Raw genomic sequence first — 15,534 nt, 5'->3', positions numbered from 1 at the left:
GCATGTCTTAAAAATGGTAAATTTATAGGATTTTTAACTTTAAGGTGGGTTAAAGAAACAAGACTTGATTATGAGTAATTCTAAGCAATTTCTGTTGGCTTATTTGTGAGAGAATGTTTCCACAGCGGACAAGGCATCTGGCATTTTCAAACAGTGTGGAAGAAAAGAAAAAATGAAAATATGTTGGCACTGTTTTACCTTCGTTGTTGTGCTGGGGATTTGGGTAGCCCTCATTGTGGTGGTACATGGAGGTGCAACCAGGCACATCTAAATGGGAAAAACACAAGAACATGCCTGTAAATAAACACCTTAGGCCTCATGCTGCTTATGTCACTCCTAAAAATAATAGTTCTTGGTTTGAACATGTAATTTTAGTTTACAATTCAAAGAAGCAACGTGGAAGTTCTTTGAACTTTAAAAGAGTTTGTCATATCCACATCTCATTTTACAAAAATGGAAGATTCTTTGAAGGAAGGTTCTGTAGGGAACCAAAAGTTCTTCTATAGCATTTCCACAAAGAACCTCTACAATCATATACATGTAAGTTTTATTATATGAGTTCAGCATAAATATACAATATAAAATGTGCCATAACGTTTTGCACAGGCCACATTTTATATGGACAAAACCTGCTTTTGTTATACAGTGATATTTTTGAGCCATGACCAACACAATGACACATTATGATACTTGCTTTGCTTCAAACCAACCTATGAAATCATCAAACAATCCAAATCTCACTTCTCTGTTTCTTTCTGAGTAAATAATTACTGGTGAGGTTGTAAGATGGAGGACTGGTTCTTGCCTCTGTGCAGTGACTCATGCCTGGGGAATGCAGTGGCACAGACTAAGATAAGATGCCACAGGGGAAAGGAGAGTTTTCAGTTTGGAGGCAGTGGGCCACGTCTCTCACGCAGTCGGGAGCAATGCTACAGCTCACTGTGATATCTGAATGTGACTGCAGCAGAGGGTCAGGCCTGTGACATTGTGCATGAAATCTGTTGCACTTTCAATCTGAATGGGTGCTATCTTAAGCAGACAGAGCACTTAACACATGAAGAACCGCTTCCTTATTTGTCCCAGGCTAAAGGAAGGAGTCATATTATTTTGGCAGTTGAAAGTAAGGGTGGATGATATGGAAAAAATATAACAATCATGATAAACATAACATCACGACGTTTGTTAATGTGTACTTGGTCAAGTTACAAGTTTTGTTGGCTTTCTAAGTGAAAATAAGTTAACACATCCACTACAGGAAACAAATAAATCAGTGTGATGATCTGTTATTAATCTCCGTGTTACTGAGCTCTACTAAAGCCTGAGTAGACTGATAAATCAGTGTGATGATCTGTTATTAATCTCAGTGTTACTGAGCTCTGCTAAAGCCTGAGTAGACTGATGAATCAGTGTGATGATCTGTTATTAATCTCAGTGTTACTTAGCTCTGCTAAAGCCTGAGTAGACTGATAAATCAGTGTGATGATCTGTTATTAATCTCAGTGTTACTGAGCTCTACTAAAGCCTGAGTAGACTGATAAATCAGTGTGATGATCTGTTATTAATCTCAGTGTTACTGAGCTCTACTAAAGCCTGAGTAGACTGATAAATCAATTTGATGATGTTATTAATCTCAGTGTTACAGAGCTCTGCTAAAGCCTGAGTAGACTGATCAATCAATTTGATGATACTGTAGGACTGAAGGAGGAGATGAGAGAAAAACATTGGGAAAACATTTAAAATTCAACCAGTAACAGCATGGAACAATTAAAAGGGTATCCCACCAGTTTTATAAAACCTCCACATAGTTCAGTGGTTGAGATTAAAACAGCAAAATAGTTGACAGTGTTTGGTGGTCTAGAGATATTTCATTTTTAAACTGATTTACACCAAAACTTTATTGCAAAACAATCCCACAGCACTTTCATAGCCACTTCACATTACAGCTTTCAGTGAGTTAGCTTTAAATGCGTCTGGCATATCACCACCTTTTTTGAACTCAGTAAGTTTATCTAGAGGAGAACATTTCAAATCAAATAATTCTGAATGACTTGACTTTATTTATGCAGAAATTTTGAAATCTCTGGGAAATTTCCTTTTAAATACGAATGTTTTCCCATGTGCCCTATCAAGATGTATTCTAAATGTAATCTGAATATGTTACTTTTTAGGTACTGTATTGGGTTCGTTACTGGATGCATTTAGATCAGTGTATCAGTATTTAACCATCACTACCTTTTCAAACTCTGGTTAAACTATTTTAGTCTGAAACATTTGTGCACTTATTGCAGCACAGAGCACAGGCAACAGCTGGCCAGGGCAGAGGTTAAACATTTACTGATAGACACACCAAATGGAGCTCCACCTGAGGTAGCGCAGTGTATCTGAACAGAAAACATCCTTTATTTCAGCACTTATACCACTGAACTTTCTCACTGCCATCACAACTCATCAAAGCTAGTAATACCAGAAAAAACCCACAAGAAACACAAAGACACCAAAGCAGAAACGTCAGGCTTCCTCTCCCTTCATTGAGTTATACTGGGTTTCATGACTGACAGTGGCTCAGTGGCTTCGTCTATGTGAAAGCAGGGCTGTGCTGAAGAGCCAAAGGAGTTAAACCACCACTGTTTGAAATCTTTCACAGCGTGCAGATGAGCCTGATTCACTCCGGCTCATGTTTCCATCCTCTGTCAGTCAGTCCACAACACAGTAAGAGCCCGGGCTGTACTTTGAACGCTCAAGCTGAGTGCATATAGCTCAGCTCAGCTACCCTGCCCCGCCCTGCCATGCCCCCCTTCCCACCTCCCCTCAAACTCAGACCCCCACCACACTCCCCCTCCTCTCAGGTTACCACCGCTACGCTCATTTTTCCATTATGAGTTCATCTGCCTTGCAGAAAAAGGAAGCCGCTGCTGCAACCCAACACCCGCCAGCGCTCCGCTGGGGATTCTAGTCTTTCCAGTGCCCTCCATTTTCTCAATGAAATTCCTCTGCCTCCCTGCCTTTCAAACTGAGGGGAGGGGAAGGGTGGATGAGAGCGAGAGAGAGAGAGAGAGAAAGAAAGAAAGAAGAAGAACAAATACAGTTGAGGACTTTACAAAGTGTCAGAAGTGGGAGAAACAACAGCTCCACAAAGAGAGAAAGAGAGAGAGAGAGAGAGAGAGAGAGAGAGTGCGAGAGTGAGTGAGAGAGAAAGGAAGAGAAAGAGAACGAAAAAGAGACAGGTGAAGAGAGGGAGAAAAAGAGAAACAAGTGAGAGAGACAGAGAGAATAGGGTGAGAGAGAGATAGACAGAAATAGAGAGAATAAGAGTGAGAGAGATAATGAAAGAGAGAAAGAAAACAAGAGTAAGACAGAAAGAGAAACCAAGAGTGTGAGAAAATAAGAGAAGGAGAAAGAGAGAGGAATGTAAAGAGAGGAAGAAACACAGATATACACTTGAGAACTTCATTAAGTGTCAGAGGTGTGGAAGGGAGAAACAACTTGAGAGAGAGAGCGAGAGAGAGAGAGAGAGAGAGAGAGAGAGAGAGCGAGAGAGAGAGAGAGAGAGAGAGAGCGAGAGAGAGAGAGAGAGAGAGAGAGAGAGAGAGAGCGAGAGAGAGAGAGAGAGAGAGAGAGAGAGAGAGAGAGAGAGAGAGAGAGCGAGAGAGAGAGCGAGAGAGAGAGAGAGAGAAATAAAAATGAAAAACCTCCTTTCGGACACTGTTGTGGCCTTGAATTGTATGTTTACACTAGTGCTCTCACACTTGGCTTTTGATCTTGGAGAAACAGAAAAGAGAGTCAAGATCATTTTAATGGACCTCGGTGCGGTCAGATTACTGTATGAGTAATCCTCTGTTAAGCATTCCTGATCCTGGAACTTTCTTCCAGTAAAAGCCTGTGTAAGATACTAACTTATAGAGTCTAAAATCACTCATCTCGTTATTGTCAATTATTTCATTCAATAGGCACTTAGCTGGTGTAGACTGTTATACTATAAACTAAAAGGTATCTTTTGGATGCTTGATTCCATATTTAATATAGTTATAGATATATATTTTCACATAATCTGCTTCAAGATTTAATCACTCCTTTCCAAATACTGTTCTGGATATTTAATTAGAAACCTTAATGCACTATCATGGGATCATCTACAGCTCCGTTCATCATTCTTTATTTTTTACAGCTTCCTACAAATGATTTGATGAACCTGCACTGACTTTTTATCACATTACAGTTGTTTTATATGTGTGCCTGTTACACAATTCATTTTATATCATTCCATTCCTTTAAACACCGCTCACCAGGCTCGTAGGTGTAGTCAGTGGGCTCCTGCTTGACCATCATGTGGGCCGAGGGGAACCTCTGAGGGTGGGGTCCAGCCATGTGGGCTGCCCGCTCATAGAGGGGGTCCAGAAACTCCTGCTTGAAGCTCTGCTGCAGGTAGGGCATGCAGGGGTCTGAGTGCTGCCGATGGTAACCGCCGCCTCCCCCAGCGCTGCCCCCTCCTCCAGCTGGTGCAGGGTGCATGCGCTGCAGGGTCTGACCTGGAGGTCCAAAGGGGGGACCCATCTCTGCCGAACCTGTGGGGAACCTGGAGCTAGAATTGAAAAGAAATGAAAATGGGAAATCACTATTTTTCAGTGGTCAGTTTTCAGTTTTCTATGGCTCTCTCGCAGACCCTCTGAGGCACAAAGCGACTCAGAAAAGCGACTCAGGGGCTGCACTCAAATAATCACTGTGCCAAAATAATATGTCCTTGACCAAAAAAATATCCATCAGTACATGGTGGTGCAACTGTAATGTGAACAGGCAGACAAGCAATTCAATTTTTCTTTCTTTTTCTTCTCACTTGCATGCGCACATCCCTGTCATCAGCAGTCGGTGACATACGAGGACATGTGACTCATGCAAATGATGTTAATGATTTCGAAAATGAGTGCATGCGAGTCCAGATCTGAGAAAAAAGCCTGCCTTGAGCAATAAGGCATGTAATGTGAATATGCAGTCAGATGCAAAGATTTGTGCCCCCCTGATTAAATGAAGATCTATACAGAATTACTGTTTATTTGCTGAATTTTACATAGTGGAAAAACTAAAACATAAAATGCGGCATTTTTAAAAGGTCAAAAGTTATTTTTTATTTTTTTCCAATATGATAAACTCAATACAAATAAAAAACTCGTCCCTTTTCCCATAGAAAAATAAACAAATCATGTGAATTGACCAGCAATGTTCAAATGTTTGTATGCTGTTGTGCTTCTCAACATGTAGAATGCTGTGTTAGTGAGTTACCTGTGGTTCATGGGGTAACTGTGGGAGTGGCTGGGGTGCGACTGGCTGGCAGTGGGAGGGTTCATGTACGCTGTTTCAGGCCGAGTGCCCACCGGTGGTTTGGGGGAGTAATGCTGCATGGGGGACATGGGGGTCCCAGGGCAGGAACTTTTACTGCCTGCTGCTGCTGCTGCTGCTGCTGTCGCTGCTGCTGTCGCTGCTGCTGCTCTCTTCTGTTCATAGGCACTGGAGGACACATAAACATAGTCATAAACATGGTATTTTTTTATATACTATAGAATATACTGTACAGTCATATGCAAAAGTTTAAACACCCTCAGTCAAATGACATGCAAATTGTCTAAGTGAAAATACACACTGTGGAGAACACACTTAAATATGGCATTTTATGCTAATTTGAGTCTCCAATTTTCTATTTATCTGGAAAAAATTAACTATATAAAGTAAAAAGTGCCATAATTTTTCCACAGGCCACATTTTGTGTTTTATGTTTTATGTTACATTCAACAAATGAACTGTAATGGTACATTAAATGTGCAGTAGTGTGTTCTCGGTAGAGGATGTATTGACTTGTTTTTAGTGAAACAAATCAACAAAATATCATTTGACTGGGGGTGTTCAAACTTGTGCATACAACTGTATCACAACAAATCTTTGAAAGGTGATCACTGATTTCTTAAAGTATTTTTTTTTATTATTGTACATTTTGCCAAAAAATACATTTAGAAATTTTAATGAGACAGTATCTACTTAATTTTGCCCACATTTGCATAAAATCTTTAAAAAAAACTACCCCTTAGATTATATTTAGAATTTAAAAGTTTATTATTTTGTAAAGACAAACGCCAGAGGATATTACAGAACAGATTATTGGAATCTCATTGTTTTACTGTTTGATCAAGACATTATTCATATGTTTAGAACATGTTTCTCAGGTCTGTGTAACACAAAATCTAGCACAAAACAATTAACCAATATGACTGAATGAAAAATCTAGCAGACTCTGGTAGTTTCAGATAAACAGTGCTGACTGGTGTGTTTGTAAATGATCAAATATGATTATCAATGCTTAAAAGTTGCTTCTAAAACTCATAGAGAAGCAGAAAATCTTGAGTACTACAGGTCGTTCTAGGAAACTGGTTCAAAGTTAGAGGGGAAAATTTAGTTTGGACTGGGACTTTAAAATAAAATCCTTTTGCTTTGAGTGACTCTTCACATTAATCATGTTTATGTTATTAAAATAAACAAACATTTGAATTTGTCACTATCAATATAATTTAGAAGTGACAATTTTAGTTAATTTTGAGCAGAACTCAAAAACGCTAGGCAGACTACCAAACACAGCCTTGAACAGTTGTGCACACAAAAATTTAAACACAAAGAAAATTCGGTAACAACAATTCTTAATATTGCACAATAATATTCAGACTTTGTGACACATTTATTTTAGAACAGTGTCATCTAACTGGTGAGGGGCATGGGATAGGGACACAATCTCACTTCCTGCTCTGAAATGCAGGGGTGTGGCTAAAATATGGCTCCGCCCATTGACTAAAATGGGCTTTTTTAGTCAGCTTTTACCCCAGAGCCATACAGGAACTGAACACTTCCAAACACAGACACTGACAAGGACTTTCTATAGAACACTGTGCTCAGTAGAACCGACTGAACACCACTACTGCTCTTTACTGGCACTGATTTCATAGGACACTTTACACTGTTCCAGTGTTCCAGTGTTCCACTCCACCTCTGTTCTATTTATTATTCATTTGTTCTCGAGAGTGCAGTCTGTATTCTTTCTGTGCAATAATTCTTAGATGTGCAATATTATATAACGCTATAAGCTGTCCAAGGAATGTGCAACAACTGTTACCTCACCTGTCTATTGTCTATTGACTGTTTTAGAATATATAGTTTTATAGTCCTTTTTCCTTATATTTAAGATATTATATTTAATCTTATCTTAAAACTCTTTGTGGTGACATAAACAACTGAGACAGCATTTTTAATAAAGTTTTTTTTTTTTCATTTGTGAAAAATTAATTCCTGATAAATCTAAATATTCCAGCCTCACTTTAAAAGAAATCAAAAAGATCATTAAAAAGGCATTTTTTTGAAGGATTATTTTCACAAGTCAAAATTTTGGGGTTAGGGTTTGGGACAACCACCTCCCAATAGAAAGTTCTCTATAAATGATGATTTTGTACATATTTGGCTTATTACTACTTATTATCTACATTAATGCCTTACGTTTATAGATCATAGCATAACCCTTGTAAATGTAAATGTCTGATTTTTTTTTTTAACTCTGTGGGACTGCAGTTTGAACTATTTCAGTAAAGTAGTCTGTATAACATTTAAGAGACATTATCTGTGCTTAACTGGTCAAAGCCAATAAATCCATGAAACATTTTTATTGGCCAAACGGTACACTGGTCTGGCCCTAAACCTAATCCCTTTGACATGAGTTTTATTTGAGAAAAGTGTGACTGTAAGCCCAGTTCAAGCACTGAACGCTTGATGGCTGAGCACAGTTGCTGATTGTGTGTGCTGACCTGGCGTAAAGGCACTGCTCTCCACTGGGGTAGCTGAAGCTCTGCTTGTGGCTGCATGACTGGCTGGGGTCTGAGCCCGGGCTCTGAGGCTCTTTCTTAATCTTCACCGGCGGGCTGTGGAATGCCACTGCTGCGATAGAGACAAACAGGTTCATTAATATAGCCACATTCCAGCTGACTCCGCTCAGGCCTCAAGGAACAGCGCAGGGGCAAATACTTTTGTCTGCGCTGGAAATGCCAGAGCAGTTCAATGACTCCCCAAGCAAAACAAGCCTAGGGAGAGAAGACACTTACGCACAAATGTTCCAACTACTCTTCAAGACTTGCCCGTGTCATCACTCACACAGTGCACACACACACACGCAGACATTGAAAACAGCACTGACACGCCTCACTGTGATTGACAGCTTCATTTTGACTCTCCAACCTCAGACACAACAAAACTATTAACATCCCACGCTCTCAACAGGTTCAGCAGACGTAAACATCCACTGTCGTCACAGAAACACACAATGCTGGTATCACACTTTTGTTAACTGTCATGGTTCTGCTGCCAAGGTATTCCATTGAGAGTGTTCTTCCATTCAGGTGCTTTTTCACTTTAATGGCCAAGGCTGCACTCACTTATTGTATGATTCACTCACTGTAAGCGAAAGAAAAGCCTGGTGCAGAGGGAAAACATCACTGAGACGTTTAGTGGTGTTTCCTTTTAGAGCACTTTAAAGCATGCCACTGACAAGAAATGATCATAATAAGAATAGCAATAATTGGCTGTGCTGAAATAAGTACACCTTTCATGCACAGCCCAACAGCTGGCCATTAAAAGTAGTGTTTTCCTTAAAGCGACAGTTCAGCCAAAAATCAGGTTTAGACAACTTCCTCTTACACTAAACGTATTTGATTAGCCAGGTCATAGTTGATCCCCAAAGTCTGCTTGCATGACATACTGTTGTTAAAAAATGGATGCTGCATAGCTAAAAACAGTATTAGCAGTAGTATTAGCAGTCATCCCAAATGAAATGTTGTATGTACTTTTGTTCATTCTTACAAATACAAGTCTGTTTTATAGTGTCAGTAACCATAACCTAAAGCCCTACTTGAGCTGGATTGGTTTTAATTGGAGTGCTGTAATTAGAGTGATTAGTGAAGTGATTTAAATCTAGTATAAATCTAATGCACATGCATGTCCACAGTTTTTACAAGTCTGCTAAGCAATAATAAAGTGAACTACATTCTATAAATCTGAGCTCCTTTAGTAATCTCTGTCCTGTTTGAATTGACCCGTTGACATGTAATGACAAATCCTGGAAATAGACATTGGCACCTCTGGCTTTTTCTGGTGACTGGGAGACAAACATGATTGCTAAAACAGAGCTCTTGACAGTTCTTTTATGCTCAAGTTCAGAGCAGAATCACTGTTAGTTTACAGGAATAGAATTTCAATTCACTAAAACAAATGATGACAGTGGTTGTTTTTGTTATTATTATGGTAAAATAGTCAATGTAAGTAGTCAAACTAGTGAAACTGTTTAATTACAGTAAAATGCAGTATTTCTAAGAAATTAAATGACTGCAATTTTAGTTTTTTCCATCACTGAGAAAACATACTTTAATTAGCAGATGAGAGCTGGTGGAAGTGGCTGGGGAAAGGGAGGTCTGGGCTTCATTGCTTAGGATGCTGCCCCCGCGACCCGAACCCCGGAGAAGCGGAAGATAATGGATGGATGGATGGATGGATGGATGGATGGATGTCTGGCACCCCTACTACTGACTTTTTACCATTTTTACAATGTAGCCTAATGCTGTCTTATCTGGTATTTACTGGAAGTTTGTTTTTGGTGTTTGTTTCTTTGGACATTTTCAATTTTAATCTTAGTGCTGAAGTGAACACCTGGGCTATCTGAGATAAGTTAGGAAAAAATAGCCAAATCAGCTAAATGAATCCTTTACATATACACATTACTCGATCACTGCTGCTAAAGCCAATTACCCTCACAGCTCCAGCAAAAAACGAAAGAAGCAAACTTCAAACACCAAACATGTCACAGCTGATCAACCCCATGTGGCGTAAGAGGGAAATATTGTAAAGTAGATTTTTGGCTGAACCATCACTTTAAGAGTTCGTCCAGCTCAGTGTTCAGAGATTGCGAGGTTTCAGTCGAGTAGCTGATGAGCCACCCAGCGCGTTAGGGCCTGGGTCTGCGCTACAGTGCTGTGCTGCTGTTTATTATTGGAGGGGAGCAGCCCGGCGCAGACTGTATGGTACAGGATGTTTTTCTGGGCCGTTCAGGGTAAACAGCAGCAGCTGTGCTCCTCCAGCTGAGCTCCAAGCCCTGTGTTTATGGCTGTTTATGTGTTGATTGTCGTGGGTGCAGACCTGATGGAACAGGCATAGGCTGAAACCCAAGCCCAGGTAATTACATATTCACTCTCAAAGAAAAAAGAGGAAGAGAGAAAAGGCCTCTTCTTACTGTAATGCAGCAGCAGCACAAGCCACAGCCCTACCACAGGCATCAGAGAGAGAGAGAGAGAGAGAGAGAGAGAGAGAGAGAGAGAGAGAGAGAGAGAAGCTGGGTGAGAAGGAGATGGCACTCATTTATCCCTTTTTTCCCATGCTGGGCAAAGTGATGAGGAAGTGTTGGCTTAGCACAAAGCTCAGAATGGATTAGTGGGTATTTAAGGAGACTTCTCAGAGAAGGAGACAATAGACGTTAAGCGTTTTAATCCATTCAGCCCATGAAAACATGCCATAAAGTCTAAGACTTTAGCATGGGTGATATAGAAAGTCACTTTTGGAACGAGCCTGAACAAGCAAGAGTTCTTTAGAGTTGACAGATCTGAATGCTTATACTGAATCAATATAACTTCTCACAGTAGTCGCCCATTAAAACCAAAGGTAATTATTTTTCAAGGCTGAAGGTGTAATCATTTTTCCACTGGTCTTGGGAATGTGTACTCTTTCTACCACACACAACATGGAAAATATGCTATATTTGTGCAGTATGCATTGATAAAAACTAATTTTCACTGGACTAAGGGTGATGACATCATTATAATACATCATGTTACAATACGGTTGTGTATGTTGCATATTATGGTGAGTACAATCTGTAATTCTATAATGCTGAAAAATGATGTTTCCTTAAAAAAGAGCTTTCGAGGAGGCTCCCAAGCGTTTAGCTGTCTCAGGTGTTGCATAATGTTCGGAAACTTTGAGTTTGAATCCCTGTGATAATACCAGAATAATTGTCAAGAGTATAATAGGTTCTGCATATTAAGATGTAGTACTGCATATGTGTTGAATAAGTTTTGAATAATAAAAAGGAAATCCTATACTTATAGCTTTTGATTGTATTTTTGTAAATGTGGCACTAACAGTGCAACTGATCAAACCTAAGAAATACAAAATATCATGTATCCTTTGTATTGAAAGGTATGGTGATGCTACTGTCAAATGCAAAGGTTTGACCACTACTGGTCAATTTGACATATTTTACATAGATTTTCTAAGTGAAAATAACACCTTTACGTGGAACAAACTTAAATATGCCATTTGTTGGTAACAAATTCAATTTATTTTCTGGGTTTGAGCAGAACAGAGTGGGAATAAATAAAGCAAAAGCATAAATTGGGACACTATTTTTGCACAGAACATGTTTTATTTATTATTATTTTTTCCCAGTAGTTTAAATTCAGCAAATAAACAGTAATTGTGTATACAAATGAGCAGAAGTGTGTTCTCTGTAGTGGATGTGTTAACTTAATTTCACTTCAGTCAACAAAAAAATTGTAATTTGACCAGAGGGGCCCAAACTTTTACACACAACTGTACATAACTGCTATATTAGTCACGCCTACACTGGAGGTTTGTGAGGATATTTCAGTTGAGCTTTTGTGTGCCATGACTGGTACTTGTTTCTAATTAGCAAAGCTTGGCTGACCCCCCTGTTCTCCAGTTAACAAATCACTTGTAATGAATCTAATTCATTTATCTGGGCAGCGGCACTGAGCTATTCCACACCAATCACATGCCTCAAATCACAGTGTATAATAAACTCATTATACTGAGCACAGAATGCTACTAAATACTGTACCTTTAAACAGTCAAACCGTGGGTCATAAAACTGAACATGTGCCGTGGCTGGAGTAAATCCTTGGGAAAATGTAACATTATCAAGACGCTTCCTCCTGCCGTTAAACCTACACTTGGTTTATAGACCAGTGGCAGAAGAGTAAACAGAGATGTGACACTAAAGGTACTTTGTGTTCGTCTTTCCCACTCTTTATTTGAGGTAATCTGACCAAACTTCTCAGTTTCTGGCTTCTCTCTATGCGATTCATTTTGATGTTACGTCATTTCTCCTCAAGTCCACTCATATTTCACAGGTTTTGTTTCTCGTCTGAGAGGAAGGAGGGGGTCATGAACTTGAACGTGGAGTGTGACATCTGGGTGAAGTGTTTAGATGTTCCTGATCGTACACTGTACACAGCATGTACATCGAACTAGTGCTATGAGAGTGAGCGAGAGATTCTGAGAATTTATGACGGTCACAAATAGCAAGGAAAAATATGAAAAATGGGACTTACAGGGAAATACAGCTGCAAGCTCTCAAATATTGGAACATCCTTCATACATATCACTGATAATAAGAATAATAAGGATAATAAGAAAACCTTGGAACCTTGTTACATTTATGCATTATTTAAATACAACTGCTGCTTTTATCTTTTGTGAACAGCTTATGATGAATGGGTCAATAGAAATGGTCCAAAATGACTCTCATCTCATCACCGGACATCATATTTGAGAACATTCTGCTATCAGGTTTTCTCACCTCTGTGACAACATACATCATATTATTCTCCTTTTCTGTGATATAATCAAGGGTAAAGAAGTTGAGGGGGGTGGTCCTTCAAAACCCCTATGCCTTCATCCTGGGGCTATAGACCTAACAGTGAACACATGAATGTTGCTATCTCTTAGCATTCGCGCCTCTCCTCAACAGGCACACGTACGTGTGAAAAACCAGTAGTATTGTGTGCAAACGACGAGAGTGTCCCCGTTCAGAATGACCCGAAAGGAGCAGGACGGGCCAGGACAGAGGAGCTGGACTTTACATATGTAAATAGCATGCTTCAGAGGAGAGGACAGGGAGGTGAAGGGGGATGGTCATGGTTGAGTGCTTTAGGAAGTGGAGGGTCATTATGGAGGGCCATTCAGTCAACTCCCACCACAAACAAATCTCAGGACCTCGATACCCCCACTGCTGGCTCAGACAAAAAAGACAGCCACCAGCTGTGACAGATGGAGGCACCGGTGGCTCCTCAAAAGCCTCTGCTGGTCTGACAGGAGGAGCAGCACTAGCGACAGTCTCAACAGGGAGCCCACTTAGGGATTGCCCAGCCAATAAAATCAGATTTACACTAATTTCCCCGTTGTTCCAAATGTGGTCATCCAGCCAATAAGTGTTTGGTTTCTTAAAAAACGCTTGTTTAGTTTCACACTGGAGTCACGAGGTTAGTGCAGCTAACAAGTAATGAAGCCATCAATTAGCATTGCATAAAGTGCATGCCTAAATCATTACACACTCCCTCAAACTGTGTTGAGTTGTAATCACAAACAGACTTGCTAATGTGTTTCTGACACTGAGGTCATTCTGTAGCACTTAGAAAAATGGACAGACATACCGCGTTTAGCTAAACAGTAGCAGCAGCAACAATGAAGCCGGATTTGAATCTGTACTTTTGCCCATTTTTACAAATAACAGCATTTATACATACAGCATCGGAAACCATATAAGCAAGTTTAATTCAGAGTGAATTGAAACATCATAGAAAGATGACACAATAATTTTTTGCTAGTTAAATTCAGTACAGCACTGCTCTCAAAACAGGTCATTAACAGCATGCGTGCATTCATTTTAAAACATCCACACAGATCTGATAGATGCACTCAGGAATCATGATTGTGTGCTTCCACTAAAACATCACTGTGTATGCTATGTTTTAAGCTGGTCATAAATTCCTCTTTTGCACTTGGCTTTTGAGCTAAACCTCAACACCACTGTGATCTGGAGAGTTTTAAGGTATTGTATATTCATGTCAGAATTACTTCCTGGAGGTTTTCAGCTTGTGACAGCTGCGAACGAGGCCAACTCTTCAATATCGCAACAGGTACAATGATTCACTTTGACTTTGGGACAATATTATGAGCCCATAAACATGCAGTGCTGTACCAGAGTGTGGGCGAAGGCCATGTGATGACTGTGGGCTGTAGTTTGTTACAGCGAAAGAGCGCAAAAACAGTGAACGATTAAGTAAACACAGTCGATAAGATAGAATTCAGAGCAGCGCTTATAATGGACTGGAGCTTTGTGTTTGAACCAGTATGCTGTGAGCAAATATCCTTTTCCACATTTCAACCTGTTTGCGATTTGATACAGCTATGGCAGTGATACAGCCGTACGTTAGGCCACAGTGACAGACTAACAGGATAAGAAAGATCCACCCTGCATCCTATTGGCCAGCTGCAGCCAACAGTGACAAATCAATGAGAACAACAAGAATGCCAATTACACTAGAATGGCTTTAGACGCTGAAATGGAGGTATTGATTTTGGATATTCCACTTAACACTACTTTCAAAGCTGACCTGTTCTTTTCCAAACCGTGGTTGACAAAGGCTATACATCAGTCAGGGAGTATAATAGTGGCACAAGGGTGTCACGGGTGGTAGTCACCACAGTCGCAACATGTCTAGTCAGGACACTTTTTTTTTGAGTTATGAACAGAAGAACAGAAGAGCAGCCTTAAGGTGTGATATTCATTCATGCTGTTGTGTAGACCGGGATTTGATAAATACTTCAACCATTAGTCAACCACTGGCTGGAAACTTCTGTCTCAAGCTTATTTTTGACAGTGCTGCTGGGGTCTGGAAACCTTGTTAGATCGAGCTGAGGTTTTTGTGTTTACTGGGCCAGGTTTTGTACGTAACTCTACCTTCAATAAAACAATCAGTGGAAAAGTCAAGTGAAGGGAGAGCATGAGGGAAATGACTGGGCTGCAGATCTTTCACAGAAACAAGTCTGTCATTTCAGCAGAGTGTAGAAACATGTGCTGGACATGTGGTGTTCAGGTCAACATGCAAGCAATATGAAAGAAGAGCGAGAGTTCATCTCTCTGAGGGCTTTTTACAGGATTCCAGGATTCCTCTCACTTTTTAAGGATGGCACTCTTTTATAACTTTCCAAAAGCTTTATGGTTTACGTTTTATGAGGTTAATTAAAGGTAATAATGATAAAATATATGTATTGTATGCCTTCAGAGCTGTGCCATTTTGTTGCCACATCATAACAAAACTTTGTATCTAGTAAATGGTAACTTGTAGGAGAAGGAAAAGATGATCTTAGCTTCTCAAAAATAGAGTTTTATTCCAAGTAATTCTGAATTGTTGCTATGACTGCATATGAATGTTCACACAGTTTATCAGTGTAAGTCAATGTATCTCTAAGACTGTGATCTTAAGGAAGAACTCTACTCATTTTTTGAAGGTTCTGTATAATTCAATCAATAAATATAAACAATGTCATTCAGTGCTTTACAACATTCTTTGAAAACATGATTCTTTAGGAATTCTTTAGTAAAGACCTTTGTGTGCTCATGGTTCTATATAGAGTGGCATGCTTAAATGGTTCTGTGCATGGTGA

General features: G+C 39.8%; 1 protein-coding gene across 2 annotated transcripts in view; it reads right to left on the bottom strand.

The window, feature by feature from the left end:
- Window positions 1–15,534, bottom strand: part of etv4 (ETS variant transcription factor 4) — a 41,628-nt gene that overhangs the window by 5,465 nt on the left and 20,629 nt on the right. For both annotated transcript variants that reach the window (XM_017695901.2, XM_017695900.2), the window contains 4 exons: window positions 7,830–7,959; window positions 5,275–5,499; window positions 4,284–4,579; window positions 199–267 (listed from right to left, as the gene is read on the bottom strand). In XM_017695901.2, the coding sequence (XP_017551390.1) occupies window positions 199–267; window positions 4,284–4,579; window positions 5,275–5,499; window positions 7,830–7,959 (720 nt within the window). The remainder of the gene's footprint in view (window positions 1–198; window positions 268–4,283; window positions 4,580–5,274; window positions 5,500–7,829; window positions 7,960–15,534) is intronic.

This window comes from Pygocentrus nattereri, chromosome 13 (assembly GCF_015220715.1).
Source record: "Pygocentrus nattereri isolate fPygNat1 chromosome 13, fPygNat1.pri, whole genome shotgun sequence".
In the NCBI taxonomy this organism is placed as follows: domain Eukaryota; kingdom Metazoa; phylum Chordata; class Actinopteri; order Characiformes; family Serrasalmidae; genus Pygocentrus; species Pygocentrus nattereri.
This window is presented reverse-complemented; position numbering and strand designations above follow the sequence as displayed.